Source organism: Stegostoma tigrinum, chromosome 47 (assembly GCF_030684315.1).
Source record: "Stegostoma tigrinum isolate sSteTig4 chromosome 47, sSteTig4.hap1, whole genome shotgun sequence".
Taxonomy (NCBI): Eukaryota; Metazoa; Chordata; class Chondrichthyes; order Orectolobiformes; family Stegostomatidae; genus Stegostoma; species Stegostoma tigrinum.
The window spans coordinates 9,635,799-9,650,847 of NC_081400.1; the positions used below are offsets into that span (position 1 = coordinate 9,635,799).

The 15,049-nt window shown below is 47.8% G+C and overlaps 1 protein-coding gene across 6 annotated transcripts in view; it reads left to right on the top strand.

Moving 5' to 3' along the window:
- LOC132207461 (utrophin-like) overlaps positions 1-13,761 on the top strand; it is a 59,027-nt gene extending 45,266 nt beyond the window's left edge. For 2 of the 6 annotated variants that reach the window (XR_009443479.1, XR_009443478.1), the window contains one exon: positions 5,445-5,560. Coding sequence is in view for 3 of the 6 variants with exons in the window: in XM_059643082.1 (XP_059499065.1) it covers positions 5,445-5,658; positions 9,630-9,678; positions 9,818-9,964 (410 nt within the window). In the remaining 3 variants the exon portion in view is untranslated. Of the gene's footprint in view, positions 1-5,444; positions 5,710-9,629; positions 9,679-9,817 lie in introns of those variants that run through there. The other 4 variants (XR_009443477.1, XM_059643082.1, XM_059643083.1 and 1 more) reach the window with 4 other exon arrangements.
- Positions 13,762-15,049: the final 1,288 nt, after the last annotated feature.

The following is a 15,049-nucleotide window of genomic DNA, read 5'->3' on the forward strand; positions in this document are numbered from 1 at the left end:
GCTCTCTCTTGCGCTCTCTCTCGCGCTCTCTCTCGCGCTCTCTCTCGCGCTCTCTCTCGCGCTCTCTCTCGCGCTCTCTCTCGCGCTCTCTCTCGCGCTCTCTCTCGCGCTCGCTCTCGCGCTCGCTCTCGCGCTCGCTCTCTCGCTCGCTCTCTCGCTCGCTCTCTCCCTTGCTCGCTCTCTCCCTTGCTCGCTCTCTCCCTTGCTCGCTCTCTCCCTCGCTCGCTCTCTCTCTCGCTCGCTCTCGCTCGCTCTCTCGCTCGCTCTCTCTCTCGCTCGCTCTCTCTCTCGCTCGCTCGCTCGCTCGCTCGCTCTCTCTCTCGCTCGCTCTCTCTCTCTCTCGATCTCTCTCTCTCTCGCGCTCGCTCTCTCTCTCTCGCGCTCGCTCTCCCTCTCTCGCGCTCGCTCTCCCTCTCTCGCGCTCTCCCTCTCTCGCGCTGTCCCTCTCTCGCGCTGTCCCTCTCTCGCGCTGTCCCTCTCTCTCGCGCTCTCCCTCTCTCTCGCGCTCTCCCTCTCTCTCGCGCTCTCCCTCTCTCTCGCGCTCTCCCTCTCTCTCGCGCTCTCCCTCTCTCTCGCGCTCTCCCTCTCTCTCGCGCTCTCCCTCTCTCTCGCGCTCTCCCTCTCTCTCGCGCTCTCCCTCTCTCTCGCGCTCTCCCTCTCTCTCGCGCTCTCCCTCTCTCTCGCGCTCTCCCTCTCTCTCGCGCTCTCCCTCTCTCTCGCGCTCTCCCTCTCTCTCGCGCTCTCCCTCTCTCTCGCGCTCTCCCTCTCTCTCGCGCTCTCCCTCTCTCTCGCGCTCTCCCTCTCTCTCGCGCTCTCCCTCTCTCTCGCGCTCTCCCTCTCTCTCGCGCTCTCCCTCTCTCTCGCGCTCTCCCTCTCTCTCGCGCTCTCCCTCTCTCTCGCGCTCTCCCTCTCTCTCGCGCTCTCCCTCTCTCTCGCGCTCTCCCTCTCTCTCGCGCTCTCCCTCTCTCTCGCGCTCTCCCTCTCTCTCGCGCTCTCCCTCTCTCTCGCGCTCTCCCTCTCTCTCGCGCTCTCCCTCTCTCTCGCGCTCTCCCTCTCTCTCGCGCTCTCCCTCTCTCTCGCGCTCTCCCTCTCTCTCGCGCTCTCCCTCTCTCTCGCGCTCTCCCTCTCTCTCGCGCTCTCCCTCTCTCTCGCGCTCTCCCTCTCTCTCGCGCTCTCCCTCTCTCTCGCGCTCTCCCTCTCTCTCGCGCTCTCCCTCTCTCTCGCGCTCTCCCTCTCTCTCGCGCTCTCCCTCTCTCTCGCGCTCTCCCTCTCTCTCGCGCTCTCCCTCTCTCTCGCGCTCTCCCTCTCTCTCGCGCTCTCCCTCTCTCTCGCGCTCTCCCTCTCTCTCGCGCTCTCCCTCTCTCTCGCGCTCTCCCTCTCTCTCGCGCTCTCCCTCTCTCTCGCGCTCTCCCTCTCTCTCGCGCTCTCCCTCTCTCTCGCGCTCTCCCTCTTTTTCTCACACACCAACTCATTGCTCAGTATTCCATGGTATCTGAATTGTTGGAAGAATTAACTTAGACTGAGCGTGGATTTTCTCCCAAATTAGTTATGACAAAGCAGAACCAATTCTGCCTGGAAGAAGAAAGGCAGGAGCCATAATAATTAGTGATTGTTTTGCTAGAGGAACCGTGCTGTGATATGCATCCAGGTAGGATGCTTTCTGTGGTACATCAATGAAAGTTGCCCTTGTGGGCACACGGAATTGCCTTAGCCTCCTGGGAAGTAGAGACAACGGTGTGCTTTTTTGCTCATTGCGATGATGTGGATGGACCAGTGAACTAATCTAAGCCCATCCCCCTACACGATCCCATTATCATCCATATGCTTATCCAAGGACTGTTGAAATGCCCCTAATGTGGCTGAGCTAACTGCATTGGCAGGCAGGGGGTTCCACATCCTTACCACTCTCTGCGTAAAGAACCTGCCTCTGATATCTATCTCAAATCTATTATCCCTCACTGTTTAGCTGTGCCCCCTCATACAAGCTGACGTCATCATCCTCGGTAAAAGACCCACACTGTCCACCCTGTCTCATTCACTGATCATCTTGTATGTCTCTATTAAATCCCCTCTGAACCACCTTCTCTCCAATGAGTACAGACCCAAGTCCCTCAGCCTTTCTTCAGAAGACCTTCGCTCGGGACCAGGCAACATCTCCTCTGCACCTTTTCCAATGCTTCCACATCCTTCCTGTAATGGGGCGACCAGAACTGTACGCAATATTCCAAATGAGACCGCACCAGCTGTTTGGACAGTTGCTCTGGATCTCAATCCCACTGCCAATAAAACCTAAAAGACCGTAAGCCTTCTTCACAGCACGATCAACCTGGATGGCAATTTTCAGGGATCGACATAGATGGACACCCTCTGCACAGCAACACTACCAAGAATCTTTCCATTGACCCAATATTCTGCCTTCCTATTATTCATCCCAAAGTGAATCACCTCACATTTATCCGCATTGAACTCCATCTGCCACCTTTCCGCCCAATTCTGCAGTTCATCCAAGTCTACCTGTCACCTGCAACATTCTTCCACATTGTCCACCACTCCACCGACTTGAGTGTCATCTGCAAACTTACTAACCGATCTACCAATGCCTCCGTCCAAGTCATTTCTAAAAATGACAAACAGCAGTGGTCCCAAAACAGATCCTTGAGACAAACCAGTAGTAACCAGACTCCAGGCTGAATATTTTCTATCAACCACCACTGGTTGCCTCCTTAGCCAAAGCCAGTTTCTAATCCAACCTGCTAAATCTCCCTCAATCCCATGTCTCCATGTTTTCTCCAATAGCCTACCATGTGGAACCTTATCGAAGGCTTTACTGAAGTCCATGTCCACCACGTCAACTGCCCGACCCTCATCCACGTGCTTGGTCACCTTCCAAAATTACTCAATGAGGCTTGTGAGACACGACCTGCCCTTGACAAATCCATGTTGACTATCTCCCATCAAATTGGTGCTTGCTCGATGATTATAAATCCCCTCTCTTATAATCCTTTCCAAAACTTTTCCTGCAACAGACGGAAGGCTCACTGGGTTTATAATTACCTGGGTCATCTCTACTGCCCTCTTTGAACAAGGGCACAACATTTGCAACCCTCCAGCCTTCTGGTACTAAACCTGTAGACAATGAGGATTCAAAGATCAAGGCCAAAGGCTCCGTCACCTCCTCCGTAGCCTCCCAGAGAATCTGAAAGTTTCGAAGGATGATGCGTTGTATCCGGAGGTTGGTGGGGTGGTACGTCAGGACGAGGGAGACTTTGTTTTGGTTGTTGTCGCGGGGTGGGGTGAGAGGGATTTGTTGCAGGAAATGCTGGAGACACGGTCGAGGGCGTTATCAACCACAGAGCGGGGCAAGTTGTGGTCCTTGAAAAATGAGGACATCTGAGATATACGGGAATAGAATACCTCATCCTGTGAGTGCAGATGCAGAGGCCAAGGAATGGGGAATAGGGGATGAATTGTTGCAGGAATATGGTGGGAGGAGGTGTAATCTTGGTAGCTGTGGGAATTGTTGGAGTTGAAATGGATATTTGTTTCTCAGTGGTTGGAAATAGTGGTCCAGGTAGGAGAGAGAGGTATCAGAGATTGTCCAGGTTAACTTCAAGTTGGGGAGGAAGGTGTTGGTGAAGTGGATGAACTGTTAGAGCCCCTTGTGGGAACACGAGGCGGTGCCGATACAGTCATCAATGTTACGGAGGAAGAGGTGGGGTTGAGGGCCAGTGTAGGTACGGAAGAGGGAGCGTTCTGTGTAACCTACAAAGAGGCAGGCATAGCTTGGGCCCATTTGGCTACCCTGGCCACCCTCTTTGTCTGTATGAAGTGGGAGGAATTGAAAGAGAAACTGTTGAGGGTTGTTCAAGGACCGGAACTCCCCCCTCCTCAGTGGTCAAAAACGCCCTCGACCGTGTCACCCGCGTTTCCCACAACTCATCCCTCACACCCGCACCCCATAATAACTACCAAAACAGTGTCCTCCTCGCCCTCACATACCACCCCACCAACATCCGGATTCAATGCGTCGTCCTCCGACCCTTCTGCCATCCGCAATCCGACCCCACCACCAAAGACATTTTTCCCACCACCCTTAGGTGACCCCCTTATCCGCTCCACACTCCCCTCTAGCACTCCCTACACCCAGCACTTTTGCCTGCATATCAATAAATGTTGTCATCACAACGTTTAAAATTCACTGGTCCCGATACCTCCCCCCTCACCCCCATCCCAGGCCCCAGGAAGAATTTCCTCATCAAACAGATGTTTACCTGCACATCTGCTAATGTGGTCGACTGTATCCACTGTTGCCATTGTGGCCCCCTCTACATCGGGGAAACCAAACAGAGGTTTGGGGGCCGCTTCACCTGTGCTCAGTTTGCACTAAAGAACTGCATCTCCCAGTCGTGAACTGTTTCGACTCTCCCTACCAATCCTCAGGTAACATGTCCATCCTGGGCCTCCTGCAATGCCACAACGATGCCACCTGAAGGTTGCAGGAGCAGCACCTCATATTGCGCTTGGGAACCCTGCACTCCATGGTATCAATGTGGACTTGACAAGCTTCAAAATCACCCCTCCCCCTCCCGCATCCCAAAACCAGCCCACCTGTCCCATCCTACCACCTCAAACCCCACCCCCATTTCCTACCTCCTAACCTCTTCCCGCCCCGGAGACCTGTTCGTCCTCCCCGGACTGACCTATCCCCTCCCTACCTCCCCACCTACACTCACCTCTGCTGGCTCCATCCCCACCTCTTTAACTTGTCTGTCTCCTCTCCACCTATCTTCTCCTCTAACCATCTTTGATCCGCCTCCCCCTCTCTCACTATTTATTTCAGAACTCTCTCCCCCTCCGCCTTTTCTGATGAAAGGTCTCGGCCCAACATGTCAGCTTTTGTGCTCCTCAGATGCTGCTTGGCCTGCTGTGTTCATCCAGCTGCACACTTGGTTATCTCTACATCTCTTAACAACCTCATTAAGTGAGTTCTAGAGAGAACTATGCAGGGTGGACTTTGGGTTTATCATTCTAACTTGCCAGTCCTGAAAGATGAAAGTTGGTTTGTGTTGGATGTTTGTCTCATAGCTATGAAAGATATCCTGAAAGGATTTTTCAAATCTTTTGTTGAGAATTGTACCCATTTAGTCACTAATCCTTTTCCTTCTTTAAAGTTTCCTTGGTAGTGACAAATTTCAAATATCTGCAGAATTTTATTTGGCTTTGTATTGGTTCTCTGTGATTCTCTGTTAATGGCTCTGCGACCTGCCAGCTCATTACAGAATTTATCATTGATGTGCCTGTACCAAAATCTTTCGTCTTATACTATATATCCCAATTTCAGGAGAAAGTCCATAGAGACCTTTTGAAGGAAAGGGGATTAGAAAGAAAATCTATCAATCAAAATCATGAATAGTTGATAAATTATTTGCATTCCATATTTCCAGAACCTGCCCCGGAAGAGAGAGCCCAGAGAATTGCCAAAGCTGTCCGCAAACAGTCAATAGAAGTGAAGGAAAATTGGGAACAACTGAAAATCCGTGCGAGCAACTGGCAGAAACAGGTGGAAAAGGCGTTGGAGAAACTTCAAGAACTGCACAAAGTTCTGGATGATCTTGAGGCTCATGTGATAACAGCTGAGGGGGTCCACACTGGCAACCTGTGAGTGACCTGCTTATTGACTCATTGCAGGATCACATTGATAAAACCACAGTAAGTGCAATGACATTACACTTCACTTATGAACAGATGTAACCACAATGTTGTATCGAGACGATCAGTAATATGAGTACTTCAGTAATATTGATTGAATGGTTGTTAAGTTAATTTGCAAATTAAAACTGAGTTGAGCATGCCTTCTGATGATATCACATCGTTCATATTAGTATAGTTGAGGATTCTATTAGTCAGTGACATCAGCTGAGTTATCTGCTTGTTGCCATGTTATCAGGGTTAAAGGTAAAGTCTTAGCACGCCATTTGGCGACTCCTTAGAGAGAGACAACTGGTTATGATTTAACCTGAAGATCACCATGCGTCAGGGATGTAGAGGGGTTGAGGCGAAGACCCTTTGTGGTCATCTCACTGGTGTGGCAATTGAGCCCTCTGTGCAGGGCATCACTCTGCATCACAAACCAACTGAATTTGAATAGAGTTTAGGATTGGAGAGCAATCCATGCAATTATTTTTTTTTAATGAATGTTTCTCACTGGGACTCTCTCACTGGCAAACTTTTTAAAAGCCAGCTCAGCCATACAGGCGAGATCAGTTCCTGATCTCAGCTGAATTTTTTGACCTGGGGTGGGTCAGCGTTAGGAGTTCATTGATTGGAATGAATTCTCATTTAAGTTAGCAAGAGGGATACGACACGTGAATAGATCGATGTTATGAAAAGAGGATGAGATATGAGCAAAAGTTGAATTGATGTGGAAGACCAGCCACAATCATCATCGACGGTGGAGCAAGCTTGAGCGGCCATGCAACATTGTGCTGCCGCTATTTGACTTGTTCTGTGGAAAGGAAGGAAAACGGTCCAAGTGTCAAAAATGCCGAAGACCACATCATTCTACAACCTCAAAATTTGATTGTGTTCAGCATATTATCACTCCTGGTACCCCTAAATCCTGGTCTATCATCTCAGCAGCTCGACTCTGCCCAAAAGCTGGTTTCTTGTGACATTTTTGAGGGATCTTCCCAAGTCTGAAAATCATTTTTGTTTTTGTACAATCAGAGTTGGCCAGTGTGGAAGGAGGTCGTTTGGCATATCGTAGCTCTTTGAAATAACTCCCCAATTCGTCCCCCTCTGCTTGGCAATGACTTCAACCACTTATAAAATCTCTTTAATGGAGGGAAACTTTGAAGGCGTCTGATTGGAGTATTAACGATCCCAGAATACAACTGAGCCTTATTAAGTTGTTAGTTCTGATGATCAAGAGCTTGATGAAAGAGGATTGTTTGAAAAAGTGCCTTAAAAGAGGAAATGTCCAGAGGCTAAGAGGTGTAGGAAGTTAGCGAGTTTTGAGAGGATTTGTTGCTTGGGTTGAGGTTCTGGATGTGAGTTTGCTCGCTGAAGGTGTAGGAAGTCTCTTCTTGGGTTTGAAGCCGACACAATTAAACGTTTGGCAACTAGTAGTGGGCCGTTTAAAATCAAGAGTGGGCAAGAGGACATAATTAGACGAGTGCAGATATCCTGAAGTATGGTTGGACTGGTGGAGATTACCAAAATAGCGATAGGCATAGCCAAGTAACGATTTGTAAACAAAACTGAGAATTTAATAAAATTACTGTTAATAGTATCAGTCAGGTAGAAAGTACAGAGAAGAGGATTTGGTTCAAGTTGAGACTCAGGCAGTGGAGTTTTAGACGACCTCAAGTGTTCAATGGACAAATGTGGGTCTCCATCAGGGAATGCATTGGAATTGTCAGGTCCAGAAGTGAAGTAGTTCCAGGTGAAGGTTTCACTGCTAATGAGCCGAGACAAAAGACATGTAGGCAGGATTGAAAAGATGTAAAGAGACAGCTTTAGGGATTGCATGAATGTGTGGTTGGACGTTCATCATGGGATAAACAAGATGCCAAGGTTGTGCTGAGACAAGTGTAATATTACATTGTTGCCAAGGCGGAGTAATGCAATCAGTAGGTCGTGAATAGAGATTGGTGTGGGGACCACAAAGTGGTCTTCCCAGTTTTAAATTGTTATCTCTACATAGTTGCGCAACTTTACGTTCTGTTCAAAAGGCATGACTGACAAGGAAACAGAAGTTAGCCATTTGTTTACTTGTCAATATATCTTGATTTTTCCACCATGTTCTCCAATTATTGACACAACATGTGCAGTGTACGAAGTGAACCGTTCAAACCTTAAAAGGAGATGTTAAAATTGTGGAATATAAAGTTAAATTTATTTTATTGAAAATTTAAATAAATTACATGAAGGTTTGACCAAGACTGCAAGGAATTAGATGGAACACCAGATGAATAAAAAAAGCAGTAGTAAGGTGGTATTAGCTGGATGTTCCTGAAGAAACAGAACGCAGCCAACCTTTCTTCCATCAGGGGGATTAATTGTGTGGTGTCAGACACAGTCGATGAAATCATTCCTTCTGTCTTTACTGTCTGACTAGACGATGGTTGTAATATTTCCTTTTTTAAGCGCTCAAGGTTAGACATACTTCACTTGACATTCTCATTTTATAAATTTTAAGAAGTTGACTTATTGTCAAGTCACGATAGGATTGAAAACACATTCTATAAGTGTTTGAAGTCAGAAGTCACATGACACCAGCTTGTCGTCCAACAGGTTCATTTGAAATCACACAAGCTTTTGGAGTGCAGCCCCTTCATCAGGTGCAGTTCGTGAGGTGACCACAGAGAGACACAGCTTATCAGCAGAGAGATCAAAAGATCATAGAATTGGCGTGAGTGGAGTGTCAGATAATAACTCTATACAGGTGACCAAGAGTGTTAGAGGCAAGTAAAGCGTTTATAAAGTCAATGTCAGTGCTGTGCTGTCATGATAATCAGGCAGCGCAACAGGAATGTCCAAAAGGTGACATCTCAGGTCAGACTCTGACTTGTAGTTTCGAGGCTTGTGTTCAGAATCTGTCTTAGAGTTTTAACCTTTATTTCAAAAGCAGGAATTTATAAGATACCACACTGACTGTAACTACAAGTTGTGTGTTTCTTCAACAAAATATCTGCAAACAAACAAACATCCTGGATGAAGACTTATTATCTGACACTCCACTCACACCAGTTGTATGATGTTTTGATCTGTCTGCTTATCAATTGTGTGTCTGTGTTTTCCTCTCTGACCGCACCTGATGAAGGGACTGCATTCCAAAAGCTTGTGTGATTTCAAATAAACCTGTCAGATTATAACCTGATGCCATGTGACTTCTGACTTTGTCTATCCTAGTCCAACACCAGCACCTCCACATTATAACTGTTTGGAACCAAGTCAGTGCAACAGGTACATATCGAACATTTGACTTCGGAAGAATGCCGAGTGCTGAAAAGTTCATGAATAACAAAGGATTTCTTCATTATGCCATCTATCGTAACATGCTGCGTCTCACAGTCACAATGAAAGGATGGCCACTTCAATTTAGCAGGGCCAAGAACAGTTATGGACATTTTTAGCATGGGAGGAGGCCATTCAACCTATTTTATCTGTCCCAGCTCTCTCCCAGCGCAACAAAATTAATCCTTCTCTCGAACTCATTCCACATATTTCACAGAATTGAAATATATAGGTACATACTTAGGAGTTTTTAACATCAAGTGAGCAGTTCTCGCACTTCACCTTGTCACTAAAAATGGAAAACGTGACTTACAAGGAGTGGGTCTTTATTTTGCTCTGTTTTGATGATGAAGCAGATGCAAGCCCAAGTGCTGGAACTGGCATCTTGAACTTAGCAACTGTTCAACGTGTATAAAATGAATTCTGTGCGCATCTACTAAAAGCAGTTTTATGGAAGGAAAAGGTACCAAAGAAGATTTGGTGTATTGTGCTTGATGCTATTATACTCCAACCTGTGAAAACAGAACTCTACGACTGTGAGTGTTGAGATCTGAGAGGTTGCTATCTTGTTTGAATGTACATTGCTAAGCCTAGGCCTATTTTCCCAACAGCAAAATTGGTCATCCAGCAAGAAATGGATATTTCTCACATTTGTTGGCTGTAAGTGTCTGTTTAAAGTTTCCTTATATACAGGTGCTTAACCTGCTTTTACAGTTGGAACATTTGTTGTGCCAATGAAAAATTTTTGAATGGTTTCACCTCCAGTTTTCCTCTTCATACATATTTGGTATTTTTTCAGGGTGAGGACGATCTGCAAAATCTGAGATTGGGTTTTGAAAGACTGCAGCCTTTGTTTTGGAGAGATAATGGGAACTGCAGATGCTGGAGAATGCGAGATAACAACGTGTGGAGCTGGATGAAGACAGCAGGCCAAGCAGCATCTTAGGAGCACAAAAGCTGACGTTTCGGGCCGAGAACCTTCTTCAGAAAATGGGGAGGGGGTGCGGGTTCTGAAATAAATAGGAGAGAGGGAGAGGCGGATGGAAGATGGATGGAGGAGAAGATCGGTGGAGAGGAGAGTATGGGTACGGAGGCAGGGAGGGGATAGGTCAGTCTGGGGAGGCCGGACAGGTCAAGGGAGCGGGATGAGGGGAAATAGGGGTGCGGCATGAGGTGGGAGGGGGGATGGGTGAGAGGAAGAATAGGTTAGGGAGGCGGGGACGAGCTGGGCTGGTTTTGGGATGCAGTGGCAGGACAGGAGATTTGGAAGCTTGTGAAATCCACACTGATACCATTGGGCTGCAGGGTTCCCAAGCAGAATATGAGTTGCTGTTCCTGCAACCTTCGGGTGGCGTCATTATGGCACTGCAGGAGGCCCAGGTTGGACATGTCCTCTCGGGAATGGGAGGGGGAGTTGAAATGGTTCGTGACTGGGAAGTGCAGTTGTTTACTGCAAACTGAGCGTAGGTGTTCTGAAAAGCGGTCCCCAAGCCTCTGCATCGTTTCCCCAATGTAGAGGAAGCCACAACGGGGACAGCGGATGTTTTGGATATTTCTTAAGCATTGATTTTCATTCAGAGTTGGTTGGATTTTGCTGAAGCAAGAGACATAACTCACTATGACGTAGACAATGTCAGAGTTAATGTTTCGCGTCCTGTGACCCTTCCTCAGATCTCACTCTTGACTGATGCTGCCAGACCTGCTGAGCTTTTCCAGCAACTTCTGCTTTTGTTGCTGATTTACAGTGCCCACAGTTCTTTTGTTTTTTACGACACAGACAAAACTTGATCTCTGCAGGAAGCATGATGCTGCATTCTCCAAATTCCCTGCCTTTTTGTAATATAATATTGTCTTTTTAGGACAGAAGTGGCTTTTTTTTGTTTGTTTTAACTTCCGCACATACTTTCTATGCAGGTTAAAAGTCTACACCTTTTCAGTTCTCTGCTGCATAATGAAGACTTGGAACAATTTTTTTTATAAAGTCGAAAATCAGTGTGGTTTGTTTTCCAAAATGTGATGTGTAAGTGCAACACTTGACAGTGTGTTCATCAAACTATTGTTTCCTTTGATCTTTGTGTTGCAGAAATTTCTAGAATCATTTCATATATATTTTTGTTGAGATATTTTAGCAGCTTTCCTGGAGCAAGTCTGTTTTCCTTCGGATGAGACAAGTTTCAGACATACTCCCTTTATTATGAGATTTAATTGCGGTGAAATGAGGATTTTTATTCACTGAGACACACATGACTCTATGTTTAAAGCATTGGAAAATGCGTTCTGTTCGGACTGTCATGTTATCTGGTGTTTGGACCAGGCTTTCCGTTTAAATGCAAGTGATTAAGGATGCTCATGATGCCACATGTTATTACAAGAGGAAATGAACATCCAAGTAAGGATTTTATGCCACATTTATACATTGCATGGACCATGCAGCATGGATGCAGTGACTGAGTGAAATGGCGTGCAGTGACTGAGTGAAATGGCATGCAGTGGCTGTAGGAAATGGGATGCAGTGACGGAGTGAAATGGGATGCAGTGACGGAGTGAAATGGGATGCAGTGACGGAGTGAAATGGGATGCAGTGACGGAGTGAAATGGGATGCAGTGACGGAGGGAAATGGGATGCAGTGACGGAGGGAACTGGGATGCAGTGACGGAGGGAACTGGGATGCAGTGACGGAGGGAACTGGGATGCAGTGACGGAGGGAACAGGGATGCAGTGACGGAGGGAACAGGGATGCAGTGACGGAGGGAACAGGGATGCAGTGACGGAGGGAACAGGGATGCAGTGACGGAGGGAACAGGGATGCAGTGACGGAGGGAACAGGGATGCAGTGACTCAGTGAAATGCTCACAGCGAATTGCCCCCTCACTCCTGACCCGCTCACAGCGACTTCTCTCTGCAGTCCTGACCCGCTCACAGCGACTTCTCTCTGCAGTCCTGACCCGCTCACAGCGACTCGCCCCTTCAGTCCTGTCACAATCACAGGGACTCGCCCTCTCCGTCCTAACCCGCTCACAGCAACTTGCTGCCTCAGTCTTGACCCGCTCACAGCAACCTACCCCTCCGTGCTGACCCGCTCACAGTGACTTGCCCCTGCAGTCCTGACCCCCCTCACAGTGACCTGCCCCCTCACTCCTGACCCGCTCTGCATTGAGGAAACCAAGCAGGGGCTTGGGGACCGTTTTGCAGAACACCTCCGCTCGGTTCGCAACAAACAACTGCACCTCCCAGTTGCGAACCATTTTAACTCCCCCTCCCATTCCTTAGACGACATGTCCATCATGGGCCTCCTGCAGTGCCACAATAATGCCACCTGAAGGTTGCAAGGACAGCAACTCCTCATCCGCTTGGGAACCCTGCAACCCAATGGTACCAGTGTGGACTTCACAAGCTTCAAAATCTCCCCCTCCCCAACTGCATCCCAAAACCAGCCCAGCCTGTCTCCGCCTCCCTAACCTGTTGTTCCTCTCACCCATCCCTTCCTCCCACCTCAAGCCACACCTCCATTTCCTACCTACCACCTCATCCTGCCTCCTTGACCTGGACTGACCTATCACCTCCCTCCCTCCTCACCTGTACTCTCCTCTCTACCTATCTTGTTTTCTCTCCATCTTCGGTCCACATCTACCCCCCCCCCCCTCCCTATTTATTCCAGTTCCCTCTCCCATCCCCCTCTCTGATGAAGGGTCGAGGCCTGAAATGTCAGCTTTTGTGCTCCTATGATGCTGCTTGGCCTGCTGTGTTCATCCAGCTCCACGCTTTGTTATCTTGGATTCTCCAGCATCTGCAGTTCCCATTATCAGTGGCCTTTTCCTCTTTGTCAAAGTTTGTGCAAAAGCAACACGATATGGGGCGGCACGGTGGCTCAGTGGTTAGCACTGCAGCTTCACAGCACTGGGGACCCAGGTTCAATTCCAGCCTCAGGCAACTGTCTGTGTGGAATTTGCACCTTGTCCCTGTGTCTGCGTGGGTTTCCTCCAGGTGCTCCGGTCTCCTCCCACAGTCCAAAGAGGTGCACGCTAGGTGGATTGGCCATGCTAAATTGCCCATAGTGTTCAGGGGCGTGGGTCTGGGTGGGATGCTCCAACTTTTGGTGTGCACTTGTTGGGCCAAAGGGCCTGTTTCCACACTGGAGGGAATCTAAACAATCCTGTTCCCACATCTCCATGTTATAACCCTGCTGATCACTGCACACAGAGATGTTTGATAACAAAAGGATAACAATAATATTCAAACCCAGTGCTGGAGATGTATTTTAAATACACTGAGGCCAGTGTCGATCTCCAATTCAACTTTTATTTACAAATGAACTGTCTTCAACTTTAGCACTGCCTCATTCAGAGATAGTTGCCAGGGTGTCAGCATCTCTGACCCTCACACTTCTTATCTGTCAGCCAGGGCTCCCTGATTTGGGCTGTTAATATGGAACAATCAGGCAACTCATATTCTGAGAGGTTCAACTGGCCGACCTGGTCACAAACCAGTGCGGTGTGTTCATTGAAAATCAAACGTACTAGAAAGATACCATTCCATACCAGTGTAAAGGAAGGCATGAGGCTAAACTGGGGAGGGAAGGGAACTGCTTATTGGGGGTGGCCCAGAGAGTTGAAGAAAATCGAATGGGAAGAAGACCGTTTGAGACTGAGGGAGAGAGATGTAATTGCCTGAATGAGGCATTGCAATTGCGAAATGGATTTTTGTGTGTACACCATGTTCAGTTTCCCCGATCTTAATCTGTACTCCTCTAAACCATTAGTATCTGAAATTTCTGTATCATTTCCAAATGTTCTGTCTCTAATGTTATGCTGTTGGAATTGGTTGAACTGCAGAGATATTATTTATTTGCACAAATGTGTTCAGTGAAATGAGTTGCATGCTATATATGTATTATTCTTCCTGATTCTATTGTACGCATACAAATTAAAGTTAGTTCCACTTTTAAACAACAAACTGCTTTTAGATGTATGATGTATCTCATTTGCCTGCCACTTATTCTTGTTGATGAGTTGTGTTTCTGTTTTGTGAAGAAATATGAATGAGCTGGAGCACTAATGGCAATGCCCAATGTGGTGATCTTCCAACATTGCAGCTGGAAGGTTGGGCAGGGAGGGGGATGGGTTTCACAAGAACTCTTACAGAGGGAAATGGAGAGACAGGTGATGTATGTGGCAGCACCGAGACAGTGAGGAGAATGAAATGCAGCCTGAAGGGGAATCTGGCTGTAGTCGCAAAGGCACGGGGTGAATGGAAGGGGACAGAAAGGATTCACTCAGAGGAAGAGAAGATCAGACTAGACTGACTGTGAAACAGGCAGTAATCATTGGCAAGTTACTGATAGGAGGGTGAATCAATCGGGCTCACTTTAAGACTGTTTACAGTTACCATATAGTTCGTGGGAGATGTGTAGATCAGGCCAGGCTCATAGAGAAACGCTTCCCGGAGTAATTAACATGGAGACCCCACTGGGAAAGAGTGAGGGGTTGGCCGTCCTGCTTCCACTGCTGCTGGTGATGTCCAGGCCAGTCATTCTGGCCAGAGACTTCAGCTGCATCATCGGCACGAATGAACAATATGGAGGGTATGACAGTGAACTGGACTCGACGTCCAGATTTCTGATGGAAACGGTTAAAGTTGCCAAGCTGCATAACATCTTCAGCACCCCTGCAGACTGAGCATAGAGTAGAAACGCCTGGTCATAGCCAGACGGGTCTATACACCCATTGGATAGATTTCCTGTTTGCGCCCACACGTCCTCGATCATATCCATTGAAGTCAAGCCGGCGTTCTTCTCTGACTACTGCCTCCTGCTGGCTGACTGTCACCTACAGGATGACCAGCGGGCTGGCAAGGGAAAGTGGAAGCTGAATGTGAAACTGCTAACCCCAGAAAAATCATTAAGAAGCTCAAAAGAGAGCACACAGGTTGGAGAACGATGAAGACCGTTTTTGCACTTGGTGGGAGGCAGTCAAAGGGAACACCAAGAAGTTCTTTGTCCTGAAAAGTGTTCAGAAGGTGAGAGAGAGTTGG